A 12,171-nucleotide genomic window follows, 5' to 3' on the forward strand; every position below is an offset into this window, starting at 1 on the left:
GGGACTGGTCACATTCTGTTCTCTGTTTGACCTACACAGCACAGTGTGCAGTGTTAGTATGTGCCAATCAGTCCGTGGTGGCTGGCGACGACAGAGCTGATAAACTGTCTGTTTACGACACCGAGGACTTTGCTGTGTACGTGAAACTGACCATTCATTCATCATGGGGGGGTCACATGTTTAATTTATCTTTACTTTCTGTTCAAAGTCAAATATCAGATGGAATCATACTGACACTACAGGAAAAAACGGGGGCGTGACCTCTGAGTAGATGAACAGGGGACAAGTGGCTGACCTCAGTTTCACTTCCCTTCTCTTGACTTTGTTTACTTCACCAGAGTGTCCAGGCTCTCATGTGAGGGGCAGATGACTTGTTATTGCAACACTGAACTGGAAACAAAATGTAACAGTCTGAATAAAACAACAGAGATAATGGAAGTAAGCTAAACTCCACGTTGAACAGTCTCGTGACCTCCTTCTGTTGAGATCCAGGTCACCAGATAAAAACACCATATTTGGGTGATTAAGAAGTTTTATTTTGAGGATTAGAAGTTGGGAATCCAGAAAAACATAAAGTGCGAGCAGGACCTGAAGAGAATAAACCTTATGATAAGTCAACGTGGTTTAAAAAATGTGAAGAAGATGTATTCAGTATTTTCCCGTGAATGGAAAAGAGATTTTTTTCTCCTTGGAAAAAAACGCATATCCTTGGTTTTATTGTCTTGTTTATTTATTTGAAATATGTATTTGTGTGTCCTCAGATTACAAGCTCTATGTTTTGGGAACTACAGTGAAAAGCTGGAGAAATTTGAACTGTGAACTGTTTTTAAAGAATCTGGAGCCACGAAAAAACCCAAATATTCCTAAATCTCTTTTTCTACAGTTGGAAAGAAGTTGAATCTGAGTTTGAGTCGTGGGGACGATGAGCTTCATGACTTCAGATCTGCTGTGGATACAGTCACTGTCTCAGAAATGTTGTTTGTCAGTCAGGTTGTGAACTTCACATAGTTTCTGTCCCGTCTGTCCCATGGAGTCTCGTCTCATCTCATCTTATCTGTCGGTGAATCAGTTTAACATGAACTTCGGATGATTTGTCCAATCAGAGAGCACTTTGTTTAGTGGGCGAGCCACAGTGTGTGTGTGTGTGTGGGGGGGGTCCTCATGATGTCTTCTGCTGAGCCTTGAAAGAACATTAAAGCATTTTCAGATCCACAGGTTTTGTTGACGCTGTCTTTCTTCAGGTTGTCAGGTGGGATGAGTCCTGTGATGATGTCACAGTGACGTCATCAGCCCCGTGGTCATGATGAAATGTCTCTTTATGACAATTATATCTTTACTTTACAAATTCAAACATTAATTCACATCACAACTTATTATCTTTTCTCCTTGAAAGTCTTGTCCAAAAGGATGTCACAGTGATGACATCAGCCCAACGATCATGATGTAATGTCTCTTTTTGAGTCAAAATCACAGGATTCAAAATAATCTTAATTATAAACATATATAAACATATATGTCAGCTGGGATCAGCTCCAGCCCCTCCTCTAGATGTATTTCCTGTTAGTCCAAAAATAAAATGTATTTCCAGACCCTGTGTGGACTGGACGTAAACATGTCTGGCGCCCTCCAGTGGTGAGGTGGGGGAGGAGACTCTGCACCCTGCTGGTTTAACTGGGTTTAGAAAGAAGCTGAAGAACTGAAGTCAGGGAGATGTTATCAAAAGAGATTTATTACAGTCAATTGAAATGTATTTTTTAAATCCATAAATGACTTTGAATCAGTGACATGTTAGAAGTGAATTCTGTGTTTACATGATGGAGGAGTGTTTACAAGTGACTCATTAAAAGCCTCCTATTCACAACAGAAATTACTTTTCTTACAAACAACAGAAAAACAGACGATTAACTTGTTATGTTAAAATGAAACTGGCAGTTTTAAAAAACATTAAAAAAGGTATTTTTCACAAAGACCCTTTACGCTGTTGTTGGAAACAGCACAGCTTAAAATAAAAAATAGCAACAGTCATCAGAACAGTCAGTGAGCAGATCCTGGTACAGCTGTAGAAAAGATTAAAAGTTGTCTTACTGCCTGACAGAGTCCGAGTAGCTTAATTCCCTGGTTAAGATGAATTCATTGAATCAGTAATGTTCAGTTTTAAATATAAATACAACATCAAGCTTCTTTCATCTCCAGCAGCTTTGTGAGGTGAACACATGCGTTTGACATTCAGGGGATTGCACCATCAATAAATTACCTCCAGTTCAGACACGTCACAACATCTGGAATGATTCATACGTCCTCGAGGAAGAGGACATGTCCCCGTCTCCTTCAACGCTTCCTTCGTATCTCACGTCCAAAACGGAACCTCGCAAAAGTCACATGTTTGATATCATCTCTCCGTGCTTCAGGAGAATTCAACAACTACTGGTATAAGATTAAACCAACGTTAGTGCAAAACTTAATTTAAACTCTACTAGAGTATTAACTTCTCTTTCGTAATCTCGAAGCGTTGCATGCTACACACATTCCAACACGTCTTCTGGCACATTATTAACACACATCTTCATGTAACACTTACTGAGTTACTGTCCCTTTAAAAATAAAACTTCACAAATCACCCCAAAAGTTAAAAGGATAATACAAAAATCAGTAGTGGTACCTTTAAGTGTTTCGTAAAAAAAACAGTCATATGAGCAGAAACCCACAGTTCAGAGGGGCTTGTGGGTAAAAGGGGGGGGGGGGGGGGTGTCAGGAGTCGTTCGATGCAGCGTCACAGAAAAGTTCCCGACAGATTCTGGCCGTGTCGTCCGGGCTGAACACGGTGAAGCCGATGGTCCGCGGGTCGTTGAAGATCTCAAAGTCGTTTCCTCCCTGCAGAGAGAATCAATCATTTTACACCAGAGCATCATTCCTTCAGTCATCTACCACTGAGTCATGTGACCTGGACAAACACTGTAACACTCTGCAAACTCCCTCATCGGCTCCCCGACCTCGGCCCTGTCCCACATCTTTGTGATGCAGTGGAATAATATGATAACACTCATGAAGGGGCCTCATTGTCTGACCTCAGTGTTCAGAGAGGAGGTCAGCTCAGGCCGCAGCTTTCACAACTATCTGAGCCAAACCCAAACCGGACAGGGATTCTGTTCTTTGAGTCTGGACCCGAGCTGAGTCCACAGGGGAACACGTAGCTCTACACTTCTTAACCTGAACTTACATCCGTGGTCTCGTTGCCGAAGAAGTAGATGGTGTCCAGGCCCTCTCTCTCCAGCCGCTCCAGGCACAGTCTCTTGTCCCAGCCCTCGGGGAAAATGTCAAAGCTGATGAGACCACCTGAAACCAGAGGACCAGGGTTATACTCACTCTGCACCTCTGGACGACTCCCTGCAGGTCAGTCACACCAGGTAATGCACATTTATCAAGTTGTTTTGGGGACATGTTGACTTCACAGTTCATCTTTACAACCAGTCTCTTCCATATGTTGGTGACTACCTCCCCTTCAGCTCCCTTGAACAAACGTTATTTACCCCCCCGAGCAGCTGATGGAGGCTTTTCAGTGGCAGCAGAGACACACAGCTCTGAGGACGTGTCCACACAAAGACACACTGTGCACGAAGACAGTGTGTAAATGTTTGACCGAGCAAAGATAAGTTTGCAATGTGTGACTTAAAAACTCTGTTGTCCCTCAGCTGAGCCCGATGATCTCTGCGACCTTTCACCTCTGGAATCAGGATGAAAACTCTCCTGCAGAGTTCCCCCCCTTCCCCTCTTCACTCCATCCTCCCTCCCCCGACTCCACTGCTTTGTCTCTCAGCTGACACTTTAAAGAGCCAATAACAAAGGGGGACAGTTGAGCGGCAACCGGCCAATCAGAGGACTGAATCCCTCACACACCCCCCCCCCCCCCACACGCCTCTGTCCAAGAAGCTTTCAAACCCAGAACATAAAGATCTCAGTGCTTCAGTCCCTCCTGCAGGGGCCTGACTTCACCTGAGCAGAGCTGCTGACACAGCATATGTGTGTGTGACTCCACTATTACTCAACCTGATCGTAAATCAATACATAAAGATTGCTACACGTGTTGTGTTCAAGGACACAATAGAGGGAAAATACCAGAGAAAAATAGACAGAAACAAGTCGAATATGGAAAATATCTTATCTTATCTTAACCACTATATGAGACATGTACACAGAAACGTCTCAAATGGCTTCTCTTTAACTACAGACAAGGAGTTGGTCTGTGCCTGTGTCGGTCCCCCTCCAGTTTGTTCTGTCACAAACTGCTTTGTGTGCGTCAGAATAACTGAGGCCTGAGAGGCAGCGGCTCACAACAAGAGTTCACTGTCCCCCTCAAGGATAACTGTGACGATAGTGTCCAGCTGACCCTTGACCCAACGCCACTGGTAAACAAGATCACAAGAGGTCCTGAGTCTCACAGTGCTGCATAGAGTATATTGTATTTTGTGATGGACATGCAGATAGGGGGGACGTATACAGCTGCTCTCTGTCGTGCACTGGACTCCGGTTGTTCTCCTCACGTTCTCCGGAGACAGACTGAGACTCAACTTTGTCTCTGAGGAGGAAAAACCAGCTCATTCGTGGTCTTATTTTTCCAGCAGCTCAGTTAAATGATAAACCAGTTTTGTGTGCTTTGGAAGAGAAGGCCCAGCTGCCTCTCGCTCTCATGGATGCTCTCAGGACGTGTCGGACGGGAGGAGCCGTCAGTTAACTATTATCCCTCTTCCCGTTTGGCAGCACGGCAGCAGGGAGGTGGATGGGAGACTGGCTGTTTGCTTACGTGCCCCTGTGAGGAGCTGCAGGCTGATCAGGGGTCAGACAAACAAACCACACACGGACGCTCTCGTCTAATGATCTCCGGCCATTAGCAGAGAAGAGGATGAGGATGTTTGTTTCATATCCAATGACAGAGTTCATATTGAGAGGGGTTTGGTGACATCGCTGCCATCTGCAGTGGAGGATGGAGAGATTGATACCTATTTGTTGTTCTCCCTCTGTGTGTGTCTCCCTCTGTGCAGCTTCTTGTGTTATGTGATTTTCATAAACGTCTTAGAAACTTCATCAACACATTAACATGGAATGAATCCTCTGGAGGATCTGCATTCAGCCCCTTTGGAGAATGTCAGGAGTTCAGTGCAGGTCTGAAAGAGTCTCTCCGGGTTGAAAGGAAGTCTGTAGACTTCAGAGGTTGACTCTTCCTCGACTGCATCACAGAAAAGTTCTTTAAAAGATCTTTCCTCGTTCCACTCTCTCACCTTTAGTGAAGCGAAGACCTTTTCCAGCGAACTTCTCCTTCAGTGCTGCGACAAACTTCTCCCTGATCTTCTCCCTCTGAGGAGAGAGAGAAAAAGACGTGTGATTATTTAACAGGTTGGCTCTGACGCTTGTTGGCACTGATAGAACTTGTTGAATTGATCATGCAGACGTCCACATCACCTACTACAGTATATTAACTCTCTCTCTCTCAGAGACAAAATAACGTGCTGATGACTAAATGTTTTTACCTTGTCAATTTCAGAGAATTCGATTCGCTCCGCCGGCGAGCAGCTCCGACCAATGGGAGACACGTTGAGCATCCCATTCCTGAACTCAATGAACGTCCCCCTGCAGGTGGAGTTGAAAGGGTTAAATGACAGTTCACACTCTACTGCTCTCTCTCGACTGACCGCTTTGGATCTGATCTCACTTCCTGCTCTATATTCAAATAAACAAGATCAAATGTGTGATTTTTTTTTAATTGACCGGATAAGCAACTCCATCTTCCTGGTCTACTGGGACTGAAATGAAGATAAAGACACTTTAAAATAACTAAAATAATTTGTTTTGCTTCGACAGATCAGTGCTGATAAGGAGGTTTGGTATTCCAGCATTCCAGGGATGAGTGTGTGTGTGTGTGTGTGTGTGTGTGTGTGTGTGTTTGTGTGTGTGTGTCCACTTGAGGGCATTAAGTGACTAGAGCTGCTTTCACACGTGCACTGATCTCCAGATAATCTCCTGACATTCTCCGGAGGGGCTGTATGTGAGAGTTTCTCCTGCCCGCCCCCTGGTTAAACCTCTGGAGAATCTCCGGGTGAGAACACAGCAGGAGAGTCTCCGCAGGATTCACAGTGAGCGAGCGGGCGAGTTGTTGACGTTTCAGGATGTGTAAAGATGTGTCGTGTGGGTTTGGTCAGTGTCACCTTTTCTTTGGCAGCTTGATGAGCCCCATGTAGCTGAGGCAGAAGTTGATCAGGTCCTGCAGGAGCTCCTCCCCGAGCTGGTTCTGAATCGCCTGCCGCCATGAAAACAAGCGTCATTAATAAAGATGGAATGCTCTGTGATCAGATGCAGTGTGCCTACGTGCATGCAGACACTGAGGCTGTTCTCCGGACTGTGAGCGTGAACGTGCACTTACATGTTTGGAGACGAGCTCCCCGTCTTTGTACTGCACCGTCCCGTTCTCGGCAAACACGTAGTCGAACTTCTGAATCACTGCAAGAGAGGAGAGAGGTGAGACCACATGTTCTCACCTGGCTCTTTAACAACCTGCACACTCAGCGTCCGACCTCAGCTATTAATACAGAGGAACAGGAACAGAACACTTTATTTCCCCTGGTGCACGTTACACTGAACATTACACTTCCTGGAAAAGCTTTAATCTGTGTGACCTTCCCACTGAGGCCTGTGTGTTCTCTGCCAATCAGCACTCAAGCTGCTTCAGCTTCAACCTGGATTTAGAAGACGATAATAACGGCTGAATAGGGATTATTTAGTAGATGGTGACACTTTATTAATTGATGCCTCATTAGTTGTTATTATTATCATAAATATTACTACATAACGACGTAAGAAAACTTTTCATTCTTCACTTTAAAACGTGTTTTGATGGAATATCACTTTATCATTAGGGCTCCTTGAGGTTCCTGGTCCAAATTCCAAATTACTCATTCTTCCTGTGTGTGTGTGTGTGTGTGTGTGTGTGTGTGTGTGTGTTTTCTTTGTGTACTTTGGCTTCCTCACTCTTGGCACATTACGCCTGCATTCTATCTGCAGCCTGATTATTTACTGACCGACAGGTTTTCATCCGGCCTGTGCCAGTGTGTGTTTGTGTTCACTCAGCTGGGACGTTGTTGGCACTGCAGCGTGACCGGGTCCCTGGTAAATAACGGTTAACTTATCCACTGGGGTCGTGTCGCGTGAGCTCAGGTGTCAGCAAGAGGCACGGGGGGGTAAATTTAGTGTGTCGGTTATTTTGAACCGTGGACGTGCTGTTGGGAAACCGCTTCTAGGAATCCATGATAAATTGGAACAGTTACTCCTAATGAAATCATTTCTTATGCAGCCTCATGAGTTGCAACACAGGAAAAGGGAGGATTATCAAGGCTGATATAATTTCCCTTGTTGTGTTATCATGGTCTGATGAAGTCAGGTTCCCATCATCTCTGCTCTCACATTGACAGTGACAGGTCACGTGACAGCTCAGTGAGCGACTGCACAGTGTGTAAAGCATCTGTTTTATCTTGAGACAGGAAGCAGGAAGCTCACCATCGTCCCCCTCCCCGAGCTGCTCTGCGATCTTGGAGTAGTCCGACCCGCCCACGATGCCGATCTTCACCTTCCTCCTCAGAGTCTGGAAGAACTCGTCCAGCTGGGGGTCGATTTTCTGCAGAATACACAAGTCAGAACACGCATTTAAACTTAGTGTCTTCAGGAAACAATGAACACGGCTGCAGGATTCCTCTTGAGGGAGTGTTGGTTACAACTAACTACCATGTGGGAGAGAAGAGTGTGACCTGGACAAAGAGTGTGAGCTACACACAGGAGGGGGGGCTGTATTATGTAATATCTGGACACACGTTACCTAAGGTGAACCCAGGCATTCAATCTCAAGGAGGACACACAAATTATTACACAAACACACAAGATTCAAGAGGATTTCTCTCTTTTACAACACAACATTAAATTGAAACAACCTAAATAAACAGATTGTTGATGATAAACATATATTGATTCATAGAAGCACAGGAGGGGGGGGGGGGCGCCTCAGGACAGAGTCTGTGTGTATTTAGGTAGATGGGAAACAAGTTGTCAACCCACATGACCACATCACACACCGGGTCTTCTATCAGTAAACACTGTGGTGCTGGTGCAGGGGAATGGAAGAAGCTGCAGTGATGAGTTAAAACCCAGTGTGAGGTGAAGGAGACAGATTGTCCTCTGGGCTCAGAGTCTGTCCCCAGGTCGGGACACGATCCCCAGGACTGTGGCAACGAGCAGAACTCACCTCTCTGGGTCGAGTCAGGGTTCCGTCCACGTCGAACAGGCACAGGACGGTTCTGTCCGAGGAGAAGCTGTTTGATTTCTCCATCTTCTTCTTCTTCTTCCTCCTCTTCCTCTTCCTCTTCTTCTGCAGAGTTGTCCTTTAAGTGCAGATGTCCCCTCTGATCACGAAGTCTTACACGTGCACGAGCGACAAATATAAATAATAGTAACGAAATTGGATGAAATTAATCACGTTCACGCGCAGGGAAAAAAAAGAAATCAGCTGATGTGAAGGAATAAATCAAACAGATGTGGGTGACTCCTCTTCTGCTTGCTCTTCTTCCTCTTTCCTCCTCTTTCCTCCTCTTTCCTGCTCGTCTCTACGCTGCAGCTGTCTCGGCTCGGTCCGGTTCAGCTCGGCTCGGCACAGCTCGGACCACTCGACACAAACACTCGTGCACGACGTGTCGGGCGCTTTTGCAACAGTGTAGGGCAGCCCGGCCGGCAGCCAATCACAGCCGGAGGACGGTGCGTGACGTCGGTAAAGGGGGCGGGACACAGGAGTAGCTCTGCAGAGGAAAGTAAACAGGAAACAAATGTAAATAACTTATTTCTCATTGAGGAGAAACTATGGAAGAGCAAAGACAAACATGAATAATAAACCAGAGTGAGTGAAGTAATAAGTACAGAGGTTCAAGTCTATTCCTGAAGATATAATAACATTTATATAAAGAAATATGCAATGTTTATTAATTACAAAAGACTTTCAACGACACTTTTCGGAGGTTATTGCATTAATTCCCACGGACTAATATTCACTGACTTCCATTCCACAGATTGGAATAGAAGCCGTATCCCAAAGGAAGTGGTATTTGTGAGCTGTACTGCTGCCAGACACCAGGGGGCGATCGAGATGCTTTGGCTTCACTTAACAATGCAAAGCCATACATCTTTATTATTCTGAGGGACACTGGACTGGTTTGAGGTTCTTGAAGACGTGTCACCACTCAAATTAAAGGCTTCTTCACCCCCTAGCTTGACTTCTCAGGCCTCATGTACACTCCATAGTGGATCGGGGCACAGAAACATACTTGTTTGTTGTTGCGCTGATCAGATGTTGTGTCTTTTGTGCTCACAAATTCTTTATTTTCAATGGAGCCATGCATCCACAGCCGTTGCAGAGTGCATTCACATTGTAACGCGTCTGTTTCTTGGGTGTGTCCACAGCACTTAGAGAGACATCACACGTTACATCTAAAGTATTTGAGTCTGAGAAGTCACATGAGAGTATTCAACCTACTAATGAGACCATAACGACTCACATGAGTGCTGGTTAAACTGGTTTTCGAGCCGACTGGCTGATGAGTGGTTCAGTTGGATGTCGTCAGCTTCTTTGTCTCAGCTCAGGATGTTCAGGTTACTGCCCCACGTTCCTCAGCTGAGGAGCCCTGATCTGAGGAGGTGACTTTACCGTGTTGTGTAGTGTGCTTGTGGAACTCTGGTCTGTGTGTTCCTGCATTGACCTGCGTACAGTTGTGTGTTTGATCGTCATTCACAGAAAGTTTCAAAGTGCACGAGGATGTAATGTTCGTTGAGGAGCCTCCTGAGATTTTCAGATACGTCCACAACATAAAGAATAGTAATGTTCTGTTTATTGTCCTTTCTCTCTCCAGATTAGATCATGATGAGATTAGATTAGATTAGTTTAAATGATCTGCAGTTAAAACAGATTAGAGCCTATCTGAGATAAGAAAGAACTTTATCACACTGATCTTCTCACAAACATCCTTTGTTTCACTAATTAAATCCTTTTTGGCGGTGAAGCAAACCAAAGATATAAATACACATTGTGTGAATGGACGTCCTGGTTTCAACAACAACTCTGCAGCGTCTCACCTCAACTGAGCCAGCACATCCACAAGGGGGCAGAGTGGGAGAGAGAGCGAGCGGGAACCATTTGGGAGAGATGCTCGCTCACATTTCAGATGTTAGTCGACTTTTCAGGGTCAGTGAGTAAGTTGTGTGGAAACATAAAACGATAAGACATTTGATTTGTGAAGTTTGAACACAGTAACAATCTAAGCAGAAGACATGAAGTATCATAAGATTTACTGTGTCAGGCCATTAACCAGAACTCCCAGTTGGATACTACATTTCTGTGCACATCATGTGACACTGTGTTCACTGAGGTGATGATCTTAACAAACAGCCCTCCAGTCTTTTTCATTACATATGACAATAACCCAAATATTTGCTTTACAAGTGTCTGAGTCAACTTTTACTTCCCACTCAGTTTGTCAAAGCAGAAGTGGAAATCGCTGCAGTCGTCATCAGTCGTGGAAACACAGCCGACACGTTAACACAACATATTAAGATGAATATGGAACATCGTCAGTTTTAAAATGTCAAATTATGACATGAAGAGTTCAATTCCCTATCCTACTTTTAAAAATGTGTTATTAACCCTCAGGGCTCGTTAAGAAAACTTCCTGGCAGTAGCTTTGGGAAAAAAATGTCCCCGTCCCTAAAACTGTATTACTTTGAACGACTTATTTATTTAGTTGTGATCATAATATCATAATTTCAAACCTTAAAAAACCACAATTTGTATATTTAACACTACCAGGCTGGGAAATGTAACTACTTAGCAGCAGCAGTGTATTATTATCATCGTTGTTTTCTTTGTTAGATGGTTTTTGAATTTGAATATCTTTACTTTATATCTTTATAATTTTTCCGATGGGTTGACTTATACATTTTATTGGCGGTAGTATAACGCGCTGGTCTGTCGGTGGATTGATCTCCTCTGGCCACCTGGACTCTCTCTGCTGATTGTTGGTACAAATTCTGGTCTGTGGCAGTTTTGCAACAAGGAACAGGATTAATACTGGCACCATAAATCACTGGTATGTTTTTTTTATCTATTCTGCATTTCACAGCCCTCATAAATCTAAATAAGTATCACAACTCGGAGCTGTGTGACCCCTTTCAGGGTAGAAGTTGACACACATGTTGTGTGTCTTGGCAGATGTAGGGTATCGGTTTGTGTTGACCTCGTGGTGATTAGTCGTGTTCAGCTTTGGCGTCGATTTGGTGTCATCGAGGTCTCTCATTTATAGGCTGTTGATTTATTAGCAAGTTAGTAATTAGTAATTGATATGAGCAAGGAGGCAAACGGAATTATCATAAACAGACTAATCATTAGCTTCTGAAATTTTAACGCGCCACTTTATCATCAGCATGTTTTTTCCAGCTCCGGCAGACTGGGTCTTTCAACTTTAACCTTTATTCAGAGGATAAGAACATTTTCTTTCCTGACTTTTCCGTTGCGTTTGTTCCTGTGTAAACATTCAAAAGTAGGTCACAGAGGCTTTTTAATTCAGCTTTACACTGTTGATTTGGATGAATATAAGAATAAATAGTGTCTGTGTGGAGATTGTTTTTAGTTATTGATAAATACTCATCGGTGCCAACATTCAAATCCTCACCTTATTCAACATTACTGAGTTTAGAATGTTTATGACTTGATTTAGGATTGTTAAAACAACAGTAAATTATTAATTGCCTTCACGGAGGAGGTTTTGTTCTTCCTCCAGCTGGTTGGTTGGTTTGCGTGTTTGTCATCAGGATCTCATAAAAAGTAATGAATGGATTTTGACACAACTCGTGGAATCGATCAGGAAAGAGCCCATTAGAACTTTGGCGTGGATCCGAATCAGGGCGAGGATTCAGAAACTTTTTTGACTTATGTTAAAGTTGATTAAAAGACATAGAACAACTTGCCCAGGGAATAACTCCAGGATCTCGATGAAAAAGATCTGGCACCTCTGGGGACATTTAGGGAACTGATATCTATGAGTGTGTGAAAGATGACCTTCTAGTTACACATGTCATATTTATAACTGTATATAA

The 12,171-nt window shown here is 44.0% G+C and overlaps 1 protein-coding gene across 1 annotated transcript; it reads right to left on the reverse strand.

Annotated features, from left to right (window-relative positions):
• Positions 1-1,709: 1,709 nt before the first annotated feature.
• LOC128458756 (phosphomannomutase 1) lies at positions 1,710-8,739 on the reverse strand. Its single transcript, XM_053443722.1, has 8 exons — positions 8,282-8,739; positions 7,543-7,660; positions 6,413-6,489; positions 6,198-6,289; positions 5,523-5,622; positions 5,274-5,349; positions 3,218-3,333; positions 1,710-2,871 (listed from the first exon to the last, which is right to left on the reverse strand). The coding sequence occupies exons 1-8, from the start codon at positions 8,363-8,365 to the stop codon at positions 2,749-2,751; spliced, it is 786 nt and encodes a 261-aa protein (XP_053299697.1). The 5' UTR covers positions 8,366-8,739; the 3' UTR covers positions 1,710-2,748.
• Between the last annotated feature and the right edge of the window lie 3,432 nt (positions 8,740-12,171).

Source organism: Pleuronectes platessa, chromosome 16 (genome assembly GCF_947347685.1).
Source record: "Pleuronectes platessa chromosome 16, fPlePla1.1, whole genome shotgun sequence".
In the NCBI taxonomy this organism is placed as follows: Eukaryota; Metazoa; Chordata; class Actinopteri; order Pleuronectiformes; family Pleuronectidae; genus Pleuronectes; species Pleuronectes platessa.